The 19539-nt window shown below is 43.8% G+C and overlaps 1 protein-coding gene across 7 annotated transcripts in view; it reads right to left on the reverse strand.

Annotated features, from left to right (window-relative positions):
• The window catches only part of MED13L (mediator complex subunit 13L), a 273110-nt gene that overhangs the window by 11690 nt on the left and 241881 nt on the right, over positions 1-19539 (reverse strand). For 6 of the 7 annotated variants that reach the window (XR_010318584.1, XR_010318583.1, XM_064272255.1 and 3 more), the window contains 10 exons: positions 18284-19221; positions 14524-14703; positions 13492-13715; positions 11136-11328; positions 10045-10462; positions 9206-9425; positions 7679-7867; positions 3827-4050; positions 3532-3674; positions 498-656 (listed from right to left, as the gene is read on the reverse strand). Coding sequence is in view for 5 of the 7 variants with exons in the window: in XM_064272255.1 (XP_064128325.1) it covers positions 498-656; positions 3532-3674; positions 3827-4050; positions 7679-7867; positions 9206-9425; positions 10045-10462; positions 11136-11328; positions 13492-13715; positions 14524-14703; positions 18284-19221 (2888 nt within the window). In the remaining 2 variants the exon portion in view is untranslated. The remainder of the gene's footprint in view (positions 1-497; positions 657-3531; positions 3675-3826; positions 4051-7678; positions 7868-9205; positions 9426-10044; positions 10463-11135; positions 11329-13491; positions 13716-14523; positions 14704-18283; positions 19222-19539) is intronic. The other variant, XM_064272256.1, reaches the window with a different exon arrangement.

Here is a 19539-nt window from a genome sequence, read left to right on the forward strand (position 1 = left end):
TTGTGGTTACCCACATGCTGGCACTTCTGTTTATCGAGAGCTGACCGTGCGCCCGGCGCCACTAACGCTGTAGCCCTACTCGCCTCACCATCCGTCCTCAACTGTGTCACAAAGACTCTAAATATCCTCTTGAGGCTGCTTGGAGATGGTCAAATACTTGTCTTCACAAGGATATTCAACTATGTATTGTGCTGGTACCCACTTCAGAAGTTTCTGGAAGGGTGCTGATCTTCTACACTAACAACAAGCTGAGGTCAGATCATTTGCCATGACTCTGAGAGCTCTCAGTTATACCCACAGCTCACGGTTTCTGTCCCAAACTATGATCTACAAGGACAATAAGCTCATAACCACTCTCTTTGGAAGAGGATCAAATGGTTTCTATTTTTGAGCCCAAGCTGCAATCTTCTCTTATAAAGATAATAATATAATAAAGATATCCTCAACACTTGTCTGTGGACTGGAGTTTGGATGGACTGACCTGACATGAGACTTACCTGGCATCACGACGAAGGAGCCTTGAGGCTCCATAGCAACCAGGCAGGCACTGAGGATAGAAGGAGAGTCAGCGGCCGAGATCCCACACATCCGGCACACATCCTTGAGCTGTTTGCTGATTGTCTGTAGTGAACATTCTCCAAGGAGGATACTCCAATCTGAAATCAAATATCAAGGTCACACACGATCTTCAGAAATTCAGACTGATGTGAGGTTTGAGCTCTCTACCCACCTTTGCCTGGTAACTGAAATTTCCCACGATGGGGCCCTAATGGGAAAATGCTTTACGCAGGTTCCCCTACTAGGAGGAAAATGTTGTTTGAGCTCTAGGCCACCTCATTAATAAAGAAACAAAGGCCTGCTATTCTGTAGACAGAAGACATGTCTGAAATGACCTGTGCAAGTCCAGCAGAGACGATGATACCAGCCTTAGTGGTTCGACACTTCCTCCTCCTCCAGGCCTGCTCTCTCACTCCCATAGGCATTTTCCTTGGAGCAGAGCACACCTGGGGGCTGGCGTCCAGCTTGTCGACTGCTACAGACTGGCTATTTCCAGGGAAGGAACAGATCTTACAGCCCCCTAAAGAGCTCGTCCGGGGTTGTGCGGGGGAGAGTGTGCTCCAAATGGTGCCACACTAATCGTACAGATAAAAAAGGTGGCGCAATTTTTCTTTGTTGCCTCCAAACAAAAGCACTCTGTGTAATCAGAAAACTGAGGAGGGGTTATGTTACTCCAGAAAGGGAAAGCTCTTTTGTCTGTTCTTTTCACCTTCCTATTTAACACACACACACACACACACACACACACACATACAAAAACCAAACCCACTGCCATCAAGTCAATTTCAATTCATAGCGACCCTATAGGACAGAGTAGACCTGCCCCACAGGACTTCCAAGGGGCACCTCGTGGATTTGAACAGCCGACCTTTTGGTTAGCAGCCGTAGCTCTTATCCACTGCGCCACCAGGGTTTCTAACACACACAAGGGAGGTGGGACTCCTGCAGCGGGAAAGCGCTGCCATGCCGCGTCCCGTCCCACTGGGGGAAGGCCACGCCACGAAACGCTTTTTACCTCCTTTTTTTTTCCCCCAAACAAGCTCTTTCCTCCTTTAGGGACCAGGTGAAAGAAAAAAAGGTTTTCATATTCCTAACAAACCTCAAACTGAAGTGGCTAATTAACAAACCTCAAACTGAAGTGGCTGAAATAAGAGTAGCCAGGAACATGAAGAACATGTTAGAAAACCAAACAGCAGTGAGCTCCATATTTCAGACCAAATGAAAGGCGGCGTTGAGTATTTTATTACACACATGTCGGAGATAACAGAAATTCACACGGCTGACTCTGAAGGCTTGTATCAGATACCATCCCACAGAGACGCAATGTGGTACAGACCTCAGCGCCCCCAAAGGGAAGGCGATGGCCTTCGTAATTGTCCAGAACACCGAGTGATGAGACTACTAGACCACATTTTTATTCCCTTTCTCTTCTTGTCTATTATATTCTCAATTTCCCTAAGGGTTAAGAATAGCCCAAAGCCTTTAAGAAATAAGATTGACTAAAAAGCAGGCTGGGAGAAAGATAGGAATTCTGACAGAAATGAAATGAGGCATCCCCTAATGTGTTAGACCTCCAGGCTGCTGATACAAGATTCATTATCAGTATGATGTTCTGTAAAAATTGAGAAGAGGATATTTTCTATTGGTCTACAGAACTATTACTAAAAAAAAAAAAAGTGTACAGACAGATGCCTAACTATATATATAATATTTGTATAAACTGCTGTTAAGCCCTAAAAAAATAACTCTTAGGCATTTGTTGTGATGACAGGTATAGGTATGAAGACTGGTTTCTGGCCAAATACCTGATGGGAATTTCTTGTAAAGAAATAATTTGCACATCTCACGCAGGGGCTGGCAAACTACCGTCAGAGGGCCAGATCCTTCCCATTCCCTGTTTTTATTGGCACACAGCCACACCCATTTGGTGAGGTACTGTCTAGTCTATGGCTGCTTTGATGTTGTAAGCCCAGAGCTGAGTAGCTGCAACAGTGACCCTATAACCTGAAAAGCTGGGTATTTACTCTGTGGCCTTCACAACGAGCTACGCTGCTCTAATGTACTTGTGTTCTGAAAACCACCAAGCTAATTCGGGAGATGAGCCCTGTTTCTGTTCAGACCTTAGGAAAAAAGTCTGCCAACTCTGTGCACATATTGAACTTCTTACAAACGTGCCATTAATTAATAAGGCTTTAAAAATGGAGGCCTGTTCACCCTGCTCACGTCAGACTGTACGCGTAGCTGCACCAGGATGGAAGTGCGCTGGGCCCAGTGCCCAGGCAGGCGCACACAGCTGCGGTGGTCGCTCGGGTTCTGTGACAGTGAGCTTTAGTGCCTGACCGACTGTTAGGGTACGGAATATAAGCAGTTGGTAAGAGATTTTTGGGAATTCAGCTTAAAAAAAAAACCTCTCCTCTTTCTCAGGCTTTCAGACTGAAGGATGCCAGCCAGGGGCAAGGTGAAGAAAGTCTGTTCTTATCTGTAACTCCTCAGCCTTGGGAATCACAGTTCTCTTGTGATGGTACCACCAAATCAAAATAAGGAAAATATAAAAATCAACAGCACCAACTGCAAAAAGAAACAAAAAAGCACCAGAAATAAATTGCAGGCGTTTTTGTATGGCTTCAACTACCATAATCTCTGATACAAAATTTTTGTATTAAAACTAGTTCTCCTCACTGATTAAATATATATAAATAAATGTTAAACTTGTTTTATTGAGTATTTTATGTTTAAAAAAATACTCTTACTGTTTTATATGTTGGGTTCAATAGTTAAGATTTTATTTGCATCAATCTGTTGCTAGAGAAAAGTTTGAAAACCACTGACGTACATGTACATATAAAAGCATCAGAAAATATAATTGACTTAGTCCTTCTACCAGCTTTTAAATTTTCTCTCTTAGAGCAATTAATGGGATTGGCTCAGCCTTTCCCTTTGTTTCTGGTACATTCTGTTTCAGAAATCTCTCACCTTTAAGCTCCCCGTGGCCCAGACGTCCAAGCCGCCCAATTACAACTCTCCAGGGTAGAGATGTCATTTGGACAATCCCTACGCACCATTCCCATAGCTTCTGTAGTCCAATTTTACGTGCAGATACTTTACTCCTCCGTGATCTAAAGAGACATGGAGGAGAGGTCCCCAAGTGAGTCAGTTATCGCTTAAAAAGACAATTCCAAACCCCACCCACACTGTACCCGCTGCATTTAGACAGGAAAGCTAGATGCAGCATGGACTGACATACACCACGAACACCGAGGCTCCTCACCTGTTTGGTAGAGCAATATTTACAATGCAGGTCTCTAATAATTCCCCATGGAGGTCGGTGCAGGAAGCCAAAAGCCAGCGCTGATCGTGAGACAGACAATAGCCCACAAAGAGCACATTGTATTTCTGGCTTGCCTCACCAAACGTCTCTCCCAGCTCCGTCTGCTTGTCTTTGATTGGGGCCAGTATAAAAGGAGGGGAGTAAAGCTGGATTGGGCTGGGCCGCTGAAATCAAAAACAAAATCAGTATCAACACGAGGACATCCAACATAATGTTTACAACCAAACCCAGACAGCACTGAGTAAAACCAACAGCGATTAATGACAATAGACTGTTTCCCCCCTCTCTCCAGTTTTTATATATATATATATATATATATATGGAATGAAAACAAGAGTACTGTGTAAGTGATATAAGCTGGGCAACCCTATCAAGTCAATATTTCCTTATTAAAAGAAATTACTATTTTAGAAAGTAAATTAGCCCACCTTCAGTAGTCATTAGGAAAATGGAAATTAAAACCACAATGAGATATCACGGCTCATCCACCCGAGTATCCAAAGTTGAAAAAGGTGGGAAACACCAAATGCTGGTGCGAATGCGGAGCAGCTAGCACTTCCACACACTGCTGGTGAGAACGTAAACTGGCACGATCCCATTAGAAGAGTGTTTGGCAGTAGCTGCTAAAGCTGAACAAGTGCTTGCCCTAACACCCAATGAGATGCCTCTGTCTGCTGACAGACAGGGACAAGAAGACTCACAATAGTAATACAATAGCTCCAAACTGGAAATAACCTCAGTACTCATCAACAGTAAAATGGGTTCTAAATCAGGGTACAGTCACACAACTGGAATATTAAACAGCAAAGACAATCAACAAACTACAACTACAAGCGACAAAATGGATGAATTTCAATGCTGAGTGAAAGAAACCAGACATACAAGAGTGTATAAACAATATGATTCAATTTATATAAAGTTAAAAACCTGGCCAAATTGTGTTGTTAGAAGTCAGAGGAGTGATTACCTTGGCGTGGCTGAGAAGGGGCTTCTGGATAGGGGGTTGTTTTTGTTTCCTGTGCTGATTACATGATATTTTTACTTCCTGAAGATTTATCAAGCTGTACTTCTCAGTATATACATTATGCATACGTATACATACACACACATTTGTACCTATACATATAGGCATATATATACATACACACACACGATGTAAGAAATCAAAGTGTTAGCTGTTACCTAAGAGAAATGGTTTAGATACACCGTGACAGATTTTAATTGTCATCTTTGTTTATAGCTATCATACACATTTAAATGTTTAATAAACTACAGCAGGGGTCAGCAAACTTTCTGTAAAGGGTCAAACAGTAAGTACTTCAGACTTTGTGGGTCTCGTGCATATTTTTCTTAGCCTGCTGGCTATACAAATACAGGCTTCGGGCCAGATTAAGCCCAAAACCATAGCTGCCGACTCCTAAACTACATAGCAAAAGACATAGTAGTGACAGAATTACAAAACGTTAAACCTAAGAGAGACGTTGCATCCAATCTAATTGTTTCATTTTAGGGACACAAAACTCAGGTCCAGAGATATTTAATGACTTGCTAAAAGCTAATCTAGTATCAATCTACTCACTCTCCATGTAACCCAACAATTCACTGCTAGGTTAAGAGAATTGAAAACACATGTCCACACAAAAACCTGAACAGGAGTGTTCACAGCAGCGTTATCCATTGTAGCGAAATAGTAGGAACAACCTACAGGTCCGTCCAGTGGTGAATGGATAAACAATGAAGGTACACCGGTATAATGAAGTATTTCTCAGCTATAAAATGGAGTGAAGTGCTGATGCACGCTACATGAATGAACCTTGGGAACTTCATGCTAAGTGAACGAAGTCAGGCATTGGACGTATCGCATGGTTCTGTTTAAATGAAATGTCCAGAAGAGGCCAACCAAAAAAGACAGGAAGTAGGTTCAGTGGTTGCCAGGGCCTGGGGGGAGGGGAGAATGAAGACTGACTGCCAACGGGTATGGAATTTCTTTCCGGGTCGATGAAAACGTTCTAAAAGTTAGATCATGGTGATGGTTGCACAATTCTGTGAATATACTCAAACCACTGAACTGGACACTTTAAAAAGGTGAACACTATGGGATGTGAATTATATCCCAATAAAACCGTTATTAGAAAAAAAAAAAAAAAAGAATCCAGATGTTTCTGAAAAGTTCTGTGTAAAGCAGTATTTCCTGAACTGTATTTTTCAGATGCTGGATGTTCTCGGAAAAGCACAACTGATGTCAGCAATAGGGTTTCTTCTAAAACCTGAATGATAAATACTCAAACGTTTTTTCTTCTGTGGGAATCCGCTTGCACAAGACACTGCCCCACCCCAGAGAATCAGAATTCCATGGAAGAAGCAGGGACATGACTGTTTGTCCCCGCTGCATCCTTAGCTCCTACAACAGTGCCTGGCACGTGGCAGGCGCTCGGCTGCATCTGCTGAACGCACGACACCCTAGCTGCAGGCTCAGGGACAGACGTTTCTGTTTTTCATAAAGTGATTTATTTCTCTCTTCCTTTTCCAAAGCAGAGGGGGGCGGGGAGCACATTACTTGACGTCTCTTTGCCATTTGTTTTAATCTAAGCCTCACTCAGCTCATGAGTTCCTGATGTCGTTCTGCCAGTTTACTATAACTTCATTATCGGTATTTGAAATTGTGATCACTTCTTACCAAAGTATCAAGGAATGATTGCATCTGAACTGCAGAATAACCACAAAGAAATAGAGAACTGAAAGATTCTGAGTTTATAAAGCAAGGCAATAATTCATTTCTGGACACAAAAGAAGAAGCAGGTAGAGACAACTGTTTTTTCTAAGTCTATAAAAGGCTAATAGAGAAAACAAACTGCTCACACAACGGAAATATTCAAACTCAAAGGGTAAACTAACCTAAAGCTGTCAAGACAGAAATTTTATATATTCCTCCAAGTGAATGTAGGTCATAAGCTAAGCAAAGCAGCTTTCTCTCTTGGGGCCAAGCTGACCTGAACCGAGTCACAGCAGACTCACTGTTACCTACCGCATCAGCAGTCACTCCCTAGCTCTTATTTACAGAAGGGGTAGCCATTTTAGAGAGTCCCCCAGAGAATCTCACCTCACCAAGTAAAATCAGCAGTTGTGTTTTTAAGAAGCTCTCTTGCAACAAAGAGCTGTTTGCTGGCTTGTATTAATGGGCAATCTTGTCATGCAGTAAAGCTGCTGGAACTGGTTTTTGAAAATTCTGATCATTACTGTATGCGTATTCTCAACATAAGGTGACCAGTAAAATAAAGTGTAAAACTTTTGATTAAAAATTTTTTTTGCTTTGGTGTTTCAGTTCTCCTAGAGGTATGTTATCTGTGGAAAATAGGCTTATGTTTAAATAGAGGAGAAAACACAGGAAAAAACTGTAATTTATTCGCAGACGCACAAAGACAGAGAGAGGAGAAGGCAGCTCCCCTTAGGGGCCTGTGCTGGAAAACACGGGCTGATGCCAGACAGACACAGGCCCAACTGCAGTGTCAGCATGTAAACCAGAGCTGGGAGGGAAGGGAAGACACAGGTTACTTTCAGAAAATAAAGAACAAGACAAATTTGGGAAAGTCAAGCATTCGTAATTAAAAGCGGTAAGTATATTGCTGCCTGGGGTACTATATAGCAAGAGCTTACTTGCCTAGGTTCTTAAAAACTTTCAAAATTCAGATAATTATCTCCTCTGTTTTAACTGGCCAACCTCTGGATTAGATACAATTCCCTGCTTGAATTTTTTTTCTTTTTTCCCCACATTTCAGCCCTGCCAACACCCACCTCCGGGTTCTTGAGGGTCATCTCAATGCTGGCTGCAGGCCCGAAACCCGTGAGGGATTTAATGTGGATCTGTGTGGGCAGCGGTCGCCTGCACTGGCAGTACACGGAAAATGCCATGGACTTCAAGTACTGAATGTAGAAAACTTGCTCGTCCTTCATTGTCTGCAGCATGTACTGGCAAGGCACAATCTAAGGCACAAACAGGAAGGCAACTAGAAACAGAAGTCTAGTGTGATGGAACGTGAAAGGGCACGAATTCTCCACTTAAACCTTAGCGTTAAATATGTACACGCCAAACACAGTACCATTCAATCCTAATTCCTCCCAGTGACATAAAATGTTATATTCCAGATGTCACCCGAAATTTAAGAAGAGGTACATGATGTTCATCAAGTTATAGTGTCATTTAGAAATTACCACGTTCCCATTTGAAGAAAGATTTCTCAATGTATTGTTGCCAAGACCCAGAGTTTTAAACAGGTGCATTTTAACACGTTTCTCATTTTTATCATGTGTATGCACCGTGCATCGCATCCCTGGAGTTACTGTCTGATCGCGTCTGTGATGCAAGCTTCAAAGCAATGACGATCAGTGGCCAATTCTGACAACTTTAATTCCAAGCTTTTACTTCTAAAACATAGCTTTAGTTTAGTTAACCAAAAAGAAGAAACCCAAACCCACTGCCATTGCGTCAATTCTGACTCATACCGACCCTATAGGACAGAGAAGAACTGCCCCATAGGGTTTTGAAGGAGCAGTTGGTGGATTCGAACTGCCAACCTTTCGGTTAGCAGCTGAGCTATAAACCACTGTACCACCAGGGCTCCAGCTTTAGTTAAAGTGATATTAAATAAAACACCAAAACCTAAAGCATCACCTTTTACCTACTAAATCATAAAATATTTTAAATTATGCTACTAGAAAGCTGGCAATGGTGCAGTGAAAAAGGAAATGCCCACTCATGGCAGAAAGTAACGTAACGCAGCAGAACCTTTTTGGAAAGGAATTTAGCAGTATCTACATATAAGAATCCACTTCAAGAAATGAACTGAATTTTGGAAGATTATAAGTAAAGGTTTTTACTACGACTATTTATAATAGTGCAAAGTGGAAGCAAATTAAATAACTTTCTAGACATGGTTAAATGTGGAAAATATTCAGTCGTCAAAAAGCTGTAAGAATTTAAAGTAACAAGGAAAAGTGTTCATGAATGAAGTTAGAAAAAAAAGACTATATATGGAAAATACGATCTCAGCTGTAAGGCTGGAAACCACCTGATAATCATGGCAATATAGAAGGTGGAATTATGAATCTTTTATATTTTCTGATACTTACAGAAAAAATTTGTAAGCATGAGCCTTTATTCACATTCGTAAAAACAACAATAAAGACTACATCGTGGGGACTGCAATCAATGCCACAAAACCATTTGTATACAGATTTTTTAATGAAACTAATTTGCGCTATAAACTTTCACCTATAGCAAAACGAAATTAAAAAAGCAAGAATAAACTTGGAAATAGCTACCTGGAGAATGAAAGAGTTCCTCATATGCTCGGGTAAGTTATCCAGCATCTCTGTGTAGCAGCGCATCAGGCTCAACAGCCAAAAGTTTCCAGAAGTGGAGTCTTCCTCAGAGGTGTAGGTGAATGGGTCCACCATGTAAATGACGACAGCCGGAGGGTAGGCTTGGCTGTCTGCGGAGTCAGCTTCCGTGGGGATGCCTATTCTCTCCCTTTCTGTAACACTGGGGACAGAGGCATTTGTGAGATGCACCAAATAAAAAGAAGTTAAAGAAAATAAACCAGTCCTAGAACACACTGGCTCCCTGGGCCATGACTACAGATTAAATGTAACTGACATGTATCATATTATCCAAGTGAAGGTAAAGTGAGCCAGTTAGCACCAAGGACAGATGGGAAATGAATGACAATATAGTCCTCTATAATGGGAGGTCTCTTATTCAACCCCCTCTTTCTTTTCTGTGGGTATATTCTACAGAGATGTTTTACAGTAAGTTATCACACCAGATAGCCCTGGTGGCACACCGGTTAAGAGGGCAGCTGCTAACCAAAAGGTCAGCAGTTTGAATCCCCAGCTACTCCTTGGAAACCCCATGCAGCAGTTCTACTCCGATCGACTCGATGGCTACGGGTTTGGTTTGGTTTTGGCTATCATACCAAAAGTCGCACATTCCTTAAGACCGTAGCTGGACATTGATGGCTGTCCTTTTCTTTTGGGAAGAAAAGAACTAGAGTATTACTGGATTTAGAGACTAGTGAGGCCAAGGGGAGGACAGGTGAGCAGAACAAGAGCACAGAGGAGTCTGTGCTGAAGCCACGTGCTTTAATCAGTGAGTAACGTACCTCTCTTGTCCATCCTGTGAGGCCTGAGAGGAGCTCTGCCCAGGCTCAGCGTCTCCCCCACAGCTGATGTTCCCTTGCGTTCTGTCTGCAGAACTGCTGGGGTTCTGCCCGCCAACACTACCACTGAATCCCGAAGAAGAGGTAGTGTTTATCTGGTTGATGCCAGGGGCAGAGGATGAGGACGAGACCGGTGGCATAGAGGAGCCAGGTGCGGAGCTGCTTGCTGCAGGGTTCGCAGAACTACCGTTGGTGGTGGGATTAAATGCGCTGCCAGCTGGGGGCGCTGCTGATCCTGAATTTGAAGCTAAAGGCCCAGCGTTCCCAGGTGTAGCCTGTCCCTGTGCTGCTGCTGGTGGGCTCTGGTACTTAGGTGGTATCAGCAGGCTGCTATCGAGCTGCAGAGCGGCTAAATAAGGTGCTGAAAGGACATGCACAGAGGTGACATCAGTGATGTCTGTGGCGGTGTCAGGCTGAATCGGAAATTTAGAATGCTCACTTAAAAAAAAAGTATGGCTTCAGGCTGCAGTACTACAATTACGTTGCTCAGAACGCTAGCTCCACAACTGAACAAGTAAGTACGCTTGTACATTATGCAAACAGGGAAGTGAACAGGGAGCGATTTATGATACATTCTGGAGAAGAGTTCTATTGGAAGAGAGAATTAATCATCTGTAACATTCTCCGTTCAGATTGATTCCATATGCCTTCAGTGACAAATAGGAGGCCGTACACAGTCTACAGCCATGATGCTGCGCTGTGCTCCTCTGTGTATACGGCTTTACAAACTTCCAAAATTCTCTTGAGAACTGGGTTAAAATTCAACCGTTAATACCAAGACATACTGCTAAATTTCAACAGGTGGAGTAAATTAGATATGACTTCTTCAAGCAACTTTCAATAGTTTTTAAAAGAATGTATGTCTACATGATAATATTTAACAATCCAAAACACAAAAATTGAACCTAATAAATAAATGCAGAACATTACTGGAGGCAAAAGAAACCTAATGTTGTATCACAACCAGCTAGGAAAAGAGGAAATGTGTTGTTTTATTTCTCAAACCCTACTCTGATGGACAAACGTGCGTTTACCTAGGTGATGGCGGCAAACTTGCGCGTACAGTTTGAGTCTGGAATGATTGTCATTCTCCTCGCTGCCCCAGGGCTGGCTGAACCACTCGCTCACGAGCTCCTCGGTCAGCTTCTGCGCCACGGTTTTCCCCACACGCATGATCCCATCTCGGAGCACTTTGCAGATGGGTTTGTGCTGCCCAAGCCTACACATCTGCGACCACAGACGAGATCATCGTTTACCACAGGGTCCAGTCCTGTCCTGTCCAGTACGTACACTTAGCAAGGGAGAGTCTTTACCACAAACACAGAACCATTTCCTTTTTCTTTTCGTTTTGTCACACGCAAAAACAAACAAAAAAAAAAAACCCAACATTATAAGCCGGCCCTTTCTGGCCGTTGTAACATACCCTGAAATTGCTATCTGTCTTTCCAAACCTTGGACTAAGCCTTGGAAAAAAAAAAGAAATGAGGTGTTACTTCACCCTAGTCCATTTTTCCTGCATGGCAAGAGCCTGCTGAGCACTACCTGATTGCTAATGTCAAATAAAGCCGTAACCAGATTTCTGCTACCAAGGCTGACTGAGACATATGTCCACTAAAACCTCTTAAGTAATCCCTCCTCATAATGTTTTCCCATAAGATAACATTAACATTTTATGGGCCATCTGTTTCACTGATGCAGACATGTGGAGATCACCAGTAGCAAGGCCTGCTAAAGCAGGGAACATGCTTATCGCTTCTTCTAAGTAAACAGTTGTTTCAGGACAACAAGGTTCGGCTATTAATCTCCAGGACACTAAATGGGTGCGTACAAAAAAAAAAATGGGTGTGTACAGCAGAGAATTAATATAATGTACCTGCAAAAGGTAAGCTACTTAACTACCTGTTCACCAGCAGGAAAGGACATATCATTCTCCCTTACTGAGTGGACGAACTGAAGGCTTATCAAGGCCCTACAAAATTCTCTAGTGTCCACTCTTCTTAAGCAGGTATGAATTACTGCCAAGTGAGCAATTGTAGCAAAGCTGTTGAAAAGAGAGCCTGCATCTTGTACAAAATCTGCAATCCCTGTATATTCTGTAGCTTGTGTTGAAGGCTTGATTGAGGGAATGACTAGGCTTTTAAAATCGCTTCAACAAGTTTTCTGTGTTGAGTTAATTATAATTTTAGTATGCATTCATGGACCAAACCCTGTTCAGAAATTAGTCTCCAAAGGTTCCTTCAGGGGCTTAACTGATACCACGATATCACACATTAGTATCTCGTCGGGAGTTTGTGGCAAAACACAGGTTTACCACTTAGATAGTTTACTCACTGATGAAGAGTGAATGTCCTGTTCTGCAATATTTTTGAAATCCAACTTAGCTTCTGACTTTTACCACACACTTTTCTAACACTTACGATCTGCCTGTGACAGTTCTAAGTACTTAAAAAATACTAACTCCCTTTAATCTTGCCAAATGTAAGGACATTAGAAGTGTCGAAAGAACTTAGTGTACATGTACTTTAGCAGAAGAAACGTGGCAATTACTCTTCAAAGACAAACATGATTCCAACTTTTTGAAAGCAGTAAGAATTTATATACCTAAAGATTAAAGATATAAAATTATTTACCTGGTTTTTAATTATTATAATTACTGTTTCAAAATTTTAGTATTAAGATGAATACAGTGTTAAATGAAATATCACAACAAAGAATGTCTTTCTTGGGCATTGTCATCTTTTTTAAGAACTACCCACATGGGATCAAACTGATGACAGTAACTAGAAAAAATCAAATAGGAACCTTAGGGGGCAATGAGTTTATGTTAATGGGGGAGGAACAATTCAGAAAAGGAAGGTGAGAATGGCTGCACAACTCGAAGACTGTAACCAATGTCACTGAATTGGACATGGAGAAACTGTTGAACTGGTGTATGTTCTGCTGTGGATATTTTCTCAACAACAAAATTAAATTTTTAAAAAATCACAGAGACCTGATTCATTTCAAGGTCAGGAACTGGCCCCTCACCCAAAAAAAGGGAGAGAGGGAGAGTTTTTGTAACGATCATCTTCTAAATAGCCACTCTACCCTGGTGAGCAATACTCTTAAACTTTGAGCACACAAATGGGGAAAAAAGAGCCGACAGGATTTGAAGATGTGTGGTGAGGCTGGATTAGAGAAAAGTCTTTGAAATCTAACAAAATATAACACCAAGATGGGAAAGCAATTTACTTCCGGAAAAATGTGCCAATTCTTTTCTTCATCCTACAACTATTTGCCAATTTTCTTGGGCATCTACTCTGAAGACATTTGCTCTTTCAAATTTGGTCATAATTAGAAACCATCAGAGAATTCACGTCATAAAAATGATTTTCATAATATCTTTCTTACCTCATACACAGCGCTCAAGTCCCTGAAGAAAGTTTTGGCTCCTTCGAGCAAGGCCTCATTTTCTGGACACACCACAATATAGGCAACATCACGGTGGCCCCCATATGGGTCCAACAGCAGCCTCTCCCAAAATGGCAAGGAGAATGGCGAGATGGTGAGGAAGTCCTTGTCACAGCCCACCAGCAGAGTGGGGATGGGCAGCGGCTCAGGAGATTCTTCCGAACCTAAACACAACACTGCATTTAGCAGGGTGCTTGAGGGCCTATTTCCCACGACCTGGACAATTTAGATGTTCCTGGTGCCTTGGTCTTAATTCTGGCATCAGAAATTTCCCTGCATATTTGCATGATACTCTTAGAAACATTTTTTCAAATATTCTAATAAAATGCAGCCTGATAAATAACTTCAATGAAATGAGTCAGAACAATAAGATCAGAAGACAGATCACAACAAGTTCAAGTTAACTTTCCAGTCAGCACTACTTCGTTTCATTTAAGATCACTATGATGAACCTGACCATGAAGAAGCAACCAGAACCAGTACAGAAGTCCTTCCCAGATGTGAGGAGGATCAGGAAGATGGGGAGGATCTAATAGATATGCTCTTAGGGAAGATTTTCTCACTGACCTTGATTATGCCAAGGATGTTCAGAAAACCTGACTCCACAAGTGACTTTAGAAAAACAAAGAGATTAGAAAACTTAATAACCCGTCACAGTTGACTCAGATTCCGACACGTAGCAACCCTATAGGACCCAGAGTAGAACTGCCCCATAGGGCTTTCAAGGCTGTAATCTTTACGGAAGCAGACTGCCACATCTTTCTCCCGAGGAGCAGCTTGTGGGTTCAAACTGCCGACCTTCCGGCTAGCCGCTGAGCGCTTAACCGCTGTACCACCAGGGCATCTCATAAAACTTAATAGGCATGAAGAAAACAAATGCGTTTTGCCAGTGAAGCAAGGATTTGAGGGAAACTAAAGCTGCTCTCCAGTGAGCGGAAGTCAGGAGGAGTTTAAAGCGGGAAGGCGGTCTACCGTAGGTTCCCCGTCCCGCCATTTTGTGGAACTGCTGCCAGGTGAGCGGCCCCTGCACGTGCTGGATGTTCTCCCAGGTCCTGCCCGTGCGCTTCTTCTGGATGGCATCCTGGAGGAAGGGCTGCAGGGACAGCAGCATGCGGACCACGTCTTGGGAAGAGAGCATACTGATGTCCAGCACTAGAACAGAGATGAAAAGAAACAATCCATCAAAGTTCACCTTCCTCTATTTGCCTTCAGTTACAGTCCATGACAAAGGGCTGTGGGCTTGGCTTAGGAGCCAAGAGGAAAGATACCCTTCTGCTAAATGAGAGAAACTACTATTGAAAATAATCCAAGGGGAAATGGGTTGCTCTGGATAAAAATAATTTAACGGCAGTACTGCTTTAAAGTGGGAAACTGGGTGTCTGATTTTTCAGTCTCATATAAACCTGCTTCTAGAGCTTTTCATAAGAGAGCTGTGAAAGTTTCTTAATTACCATTATTACCTTCATGTACAAGTATCAATATTTTGATTATATGAGGGGGAAAAGGAGCTTAAACAGAAGCTTTTAAAAACTTGAGAAAATGCTCTTAATGTAAAAGATTTCCACAAAAACAAAAAACACACAGAGAGAAGGACGACGCCAAGGCAGCCCTAGGCGCGTGGCAATGTGGCGAGGCAGGTGCGGGCCTGAGAGCCGCCTGTGTCTGGGGGAAGGTAGCTCTCATGGTTTAAAAGCAAATATTCCACCTGGGGAGGGGTTCTTCACCTGGACTTTGAAACTGTGTGTCTCTGCATTTACATATGTGTATGTTTTTCCAGGGCCGTGGGTCCATGCTGCTCATAGAGTCTCAGAACGGTCTTAGGGAAGAGCCTGAGGTGATCCACCAAAAACCCACACAGCTGGGTCCTGAAGACCTTTCCTTGCTCTTACTTTCCTAGCTGATACGGGAAGGGGCCGTGATGGAAATCTAAGACGTACCTACCAACTAAACCGGCAATCTAGTGTGTGGAAGGGTTCTTAAGTCAATTATAGGTGTGTCCCTAAATCAATAAAAAACAGGTTGCAAACTGGTGGCCCACAGAGATGTTGGACTTTTTTTTTTGGAACAAATTGCTCTGGAAAGTTTCATATACAAATCTGGCTTTCTAGTTTCTTCCTGGGAAGCTGGGCGATGTAGCACCCCTGGAGCTGAGACTCATGTTCCTACACAGCCTCCACTTGCTGGAGCCCAGGAGTGGCTGCCCTGCAGACACTCCTCCATGGGCCCTACCTGCTGCCTGCCTGGGACGAGCAGCGTGCCAGTTACCTTTATTATCTTCAAGCTCGTGTTTTTTGTTTCTTATAGCAAAGAAAAAAGTAAGGTACTTGTACCCATGCCTCTGTTGAAAATGAAAAAATGACAGACCAAGAGAACCTCAGGTTTAAGAAAAATCAAAGCAGGCATAGTTCTTTGTGAACGTGAATGTAGAGTGTGTGTTTGTGTTGAAGGGGTACAGTTTAAGACTGGCTTCCCACCTCATTCATGTACCTTTGAAACCCAGTCCTTCCCTGAAGTAAAACGTGCTATTCTTCAGTTCCAAAGATGACACTACTGGTCCGTCCACACAGATTACTTTTCTGTCTGAAGCTCATGACCATGGAAAAGAAACCACCCATCATAACCACCCAAGCTCATCACCCACATCTCCTTAGAGGAAAGAGGACATTTTCTCTAATTCATAAACTCATTCAAGAAACATTAAGGCCTGCTACGTGTAAGGCACTGTGCTTGATCCTAAGCAGTAAGAGAGATGAGGAGAAACCTTCATGCTTCCTGAAGGGTCACCACCTCCGTGAAGCCTTCCTTGCTTGGCCTATGGATCACTCCCTACTCCACTGACCTCTGTCCTCTGGACATACTTTTTTTATTATTTAAGGAGCTTACTAACCTTCTCCCCTACAGGCCTCAGAGTGATTCAGAAGCAGGGTCCGTGTCCCTTTCCTGTACCCCTGTGGTCTGGTCTCTGTGCCCACCGCTCTACAGAAACAGCTCTCACTGCAGTCACAAGGCACTGCTAATCCTCATCGTCACACCTCAGCTGCCTTTTACTGCCTGCTGACCACTCCCCCTCTCTCCTACAACACTCCGTCATGGCTTCCAAGACAGAACGTTCTGTGGCTCTTCCTTCTCTGCCTCCTTTAGAGGCCTTGTGCTTCTCTCGTCAGGATTCAGTCAGGCCCTGGCCTAGGCCTTCTCTCTTCTTGTTCCCCGTGTTCCTCCTCAGTGGTCCTGCCTGCACCCTGACCTCAGTTCTCCACACGCCCTGAGCTCCAGGCTCATGCTGTCCCAGTGTAGCACCTGGCCTCTCTACCCAGCTAGCTCACAAGGCATCTATAAAACTTCCACATTTCCAACACAATCAAAACTTAGTTTATGAACTTTCTCCCAGACCTGGTCTTTCTCCTGCATTGCCACCTCTGAATTGTACCAGGACCTATCCAGGTATACAGGTGGCAAACCTAGGGGTCATCCGTAACATCTCACTCTCCCTTATTGTCCCAGGTGCTCAATCCTTTACCAAGTCCTGCCACGAAACCTCCTAAACATGTCGTGAACACTTCCACTTCTTCTCCATGTCACTACGAGAGCCGTGAGCCAAGCTACTGCTCACATTTGGTCTACTGCAATAACCTCCTCGTCTCCCCAGATCCACACCCCGTATTATGTCTGGACAGAGTAGATTTTATTCTTTTTTAACTACACAAATCTGATGCCAGTACCTCTTCTTAAAAACCTTCAATGACTTTTTTGTTGCTCTTGGGACGGAGACCCAAGCCCCAGCCTGTCTCAAAAGACTATTCATAATTTAGCCCCTGCTGGCTTCTAGCCTCCTTTCAATTCCACGAAGGCCCCAAGCCCCACATAACTCTGAGCCCTCACATAGCCCACTTCTAACTGGGACACAATTTCTTGCTCCCTGTCCTCTCTACCCAGTTCATTTTTACTCATCACTGAGGACTCAGAGCAAACATTACTACTTCCTCAAGGAAGTCTTTCATGACCTCCAGAGTAGGGCGGTTCCCCCACCCAATCGCTAACAGTGGTTGCAATGATACACTTATTGGTGTGATTACTTGATGTCTGTCCACTTTCATGAGGGCAGGACCTTGTCTAGCAGGCACCCTATAGCCCCCTGGCTACATCCCAGTATGGATACTGAGTGAATAAGGGAAGGGCAAGGTGCGTGGCACTCTCAGAGCCCAACTCCAAAAATGTTTGTCAACTGGAGGTTTTAATAATAGAAGAGCTGGTGATGGGCCCCAGTAACCACAATACAAGGTAAAAGGTGATCAGTGTTATAAGAAACACAAAACACTGGGAAACCAAGGGAAGGAGAGACCACTTTGTAAATGGGTGTGAGGCTTCATGGAAGAAGTATCATGGGAGCTTGACCTTGACCAAGGAGCAGATTTAAATATGTGAAGGTGTGCAGATTATCAATTTCTTTCTCCCAGTGACTTGGATGCTTGGAAATCACAGGATTCCCATACAGGCTGCCTACTTACAAATTAATATAAGAGAAAGTTTTCAATGATGTTTCTCTTCAAAGGGGTTTCAACCTGAAACCTTTCCCCCAGTTCTTAAATTACGTTGAAATCAATAGAGTGCTCACTTTTGTTCTGTGTCTTGAAGAAAGGAAATTTAAAAGTTTGGTCAGGTAACAACATAAAGAAAACTTCTGTCATTTCACCAAGGTAATTTTCCAGGCCAACGTGCATTCTGGAAAACCCACCGTTGCTATGAGGCCACGAGTGTGCAGTGGCACTTCTGACCAGAGCCTCGTCCACTTTGCCACCCGTGGGGTTGTCCACATACTGCCGGCCCTGCTCCAGCGCGGTGAAGCACTCCGTCCAGTAATCATTGTTGTCGGCTTGCACCCGGTCGTAGCTCCAGCTCACACAGGGCAGAGTCTGGCGACTGTTAGAGGAAATGTAGTCCAGGAAACTCAGGGAAGCAAAAGGCTGTGTGTGTTGGTTCTGCAGGAGGAGGAGAAGGCTGATAGGTGGCTCCTGGGGTTTTCGGGCCCCTTCCAGCTGAGGGAGGAAGGCAGGCTGACACAGCATTAAGCGCCTCTCCGCAGCCTGACCAATATCAGAATTCTTCCCAAAAATATCCAGCTCATCTTCGAGGAAGAGTCCCGAGTTGTAGCCAAGCTTGCGATTCATGATCGCGCTAAACCCACAGGTGCAGCGGTACTGGTCCTCATTGGATGAGTCGGGGATGTACAGCCCGACGTCCGCCCCTTTGATGTTCATGTTGCAGGCGCAGATGCAACAGCTGTCAAAGTTTCTGTCTTTAAAGATATTCATCACAGAGTCGGAGAGAATCAAGGTGACATAGAGACTGTGGGCTTCGGGGATTGGCTGCATGGTGGCAGGCTCCACAGAGTTAAGGGGCCGGGTAGTAGAGGGCGTGGAGGCTGGTGACCCCTGGTCGGTGCTGTCATATTTCACAGACCCTTGACCACTGGCAGTGCCCCCACCTCTGGGAGTTCTTGGGGTCCTGGGGGTTCGTGGTGTGGGGACAGAGAAGCGAGGGGTTGCTGGAGATGGCAAGACTCCTGCCCCACTGTTGCTGGCTGGGGCAGCACTGTTAAGCGTCACTGGCGTGTTCATCTGTGGTGTGTTCAGATAGTCTGGGTCTGCCAGGCTCCCGACACTAGGCACATTACTGCAACAAAGAGAAGAGCACAGGTGAGAGGCATCTTTCACAGATCTGGACGCATCCACAGTCCCCCAACCACACTGTGCATTCCTGAGCCTTCATGTGCCTTATCACCTGGTGTGGTCAGCTTTCTCTTAAAAAAGAATCCAAAGGGATCAGGGCAGTAAGTGGAGACGCAAGAAGCAAGGTACCGAGGATACTAATACTAACATAACCCAGTACAGCATGTTCCTTCTACTTAGACCACACTTAAGCAATCCTCGTCTTAACTTTTTGAGGAAACGGTTCCTATTTTTACAAGAAAACATGTTGCTGGATTTGGTC

This window comes from Loxodonta africana, chromosome 19 (assembly GCF_030014295.1).
Source record: "Loxodonta africana isolate mLoxAfr1 chromosome 19, mLoxAfr1.hap2, whole genome shotgun sequence".
In the NCBI taxonomy this organism is placed as follows: domain Eukaryota; kingdom Metazoa; phylum Chordata; class Mammalia; order Proboscidea; family Elephantidae; genus Loxodonta; species Loxodonta africana.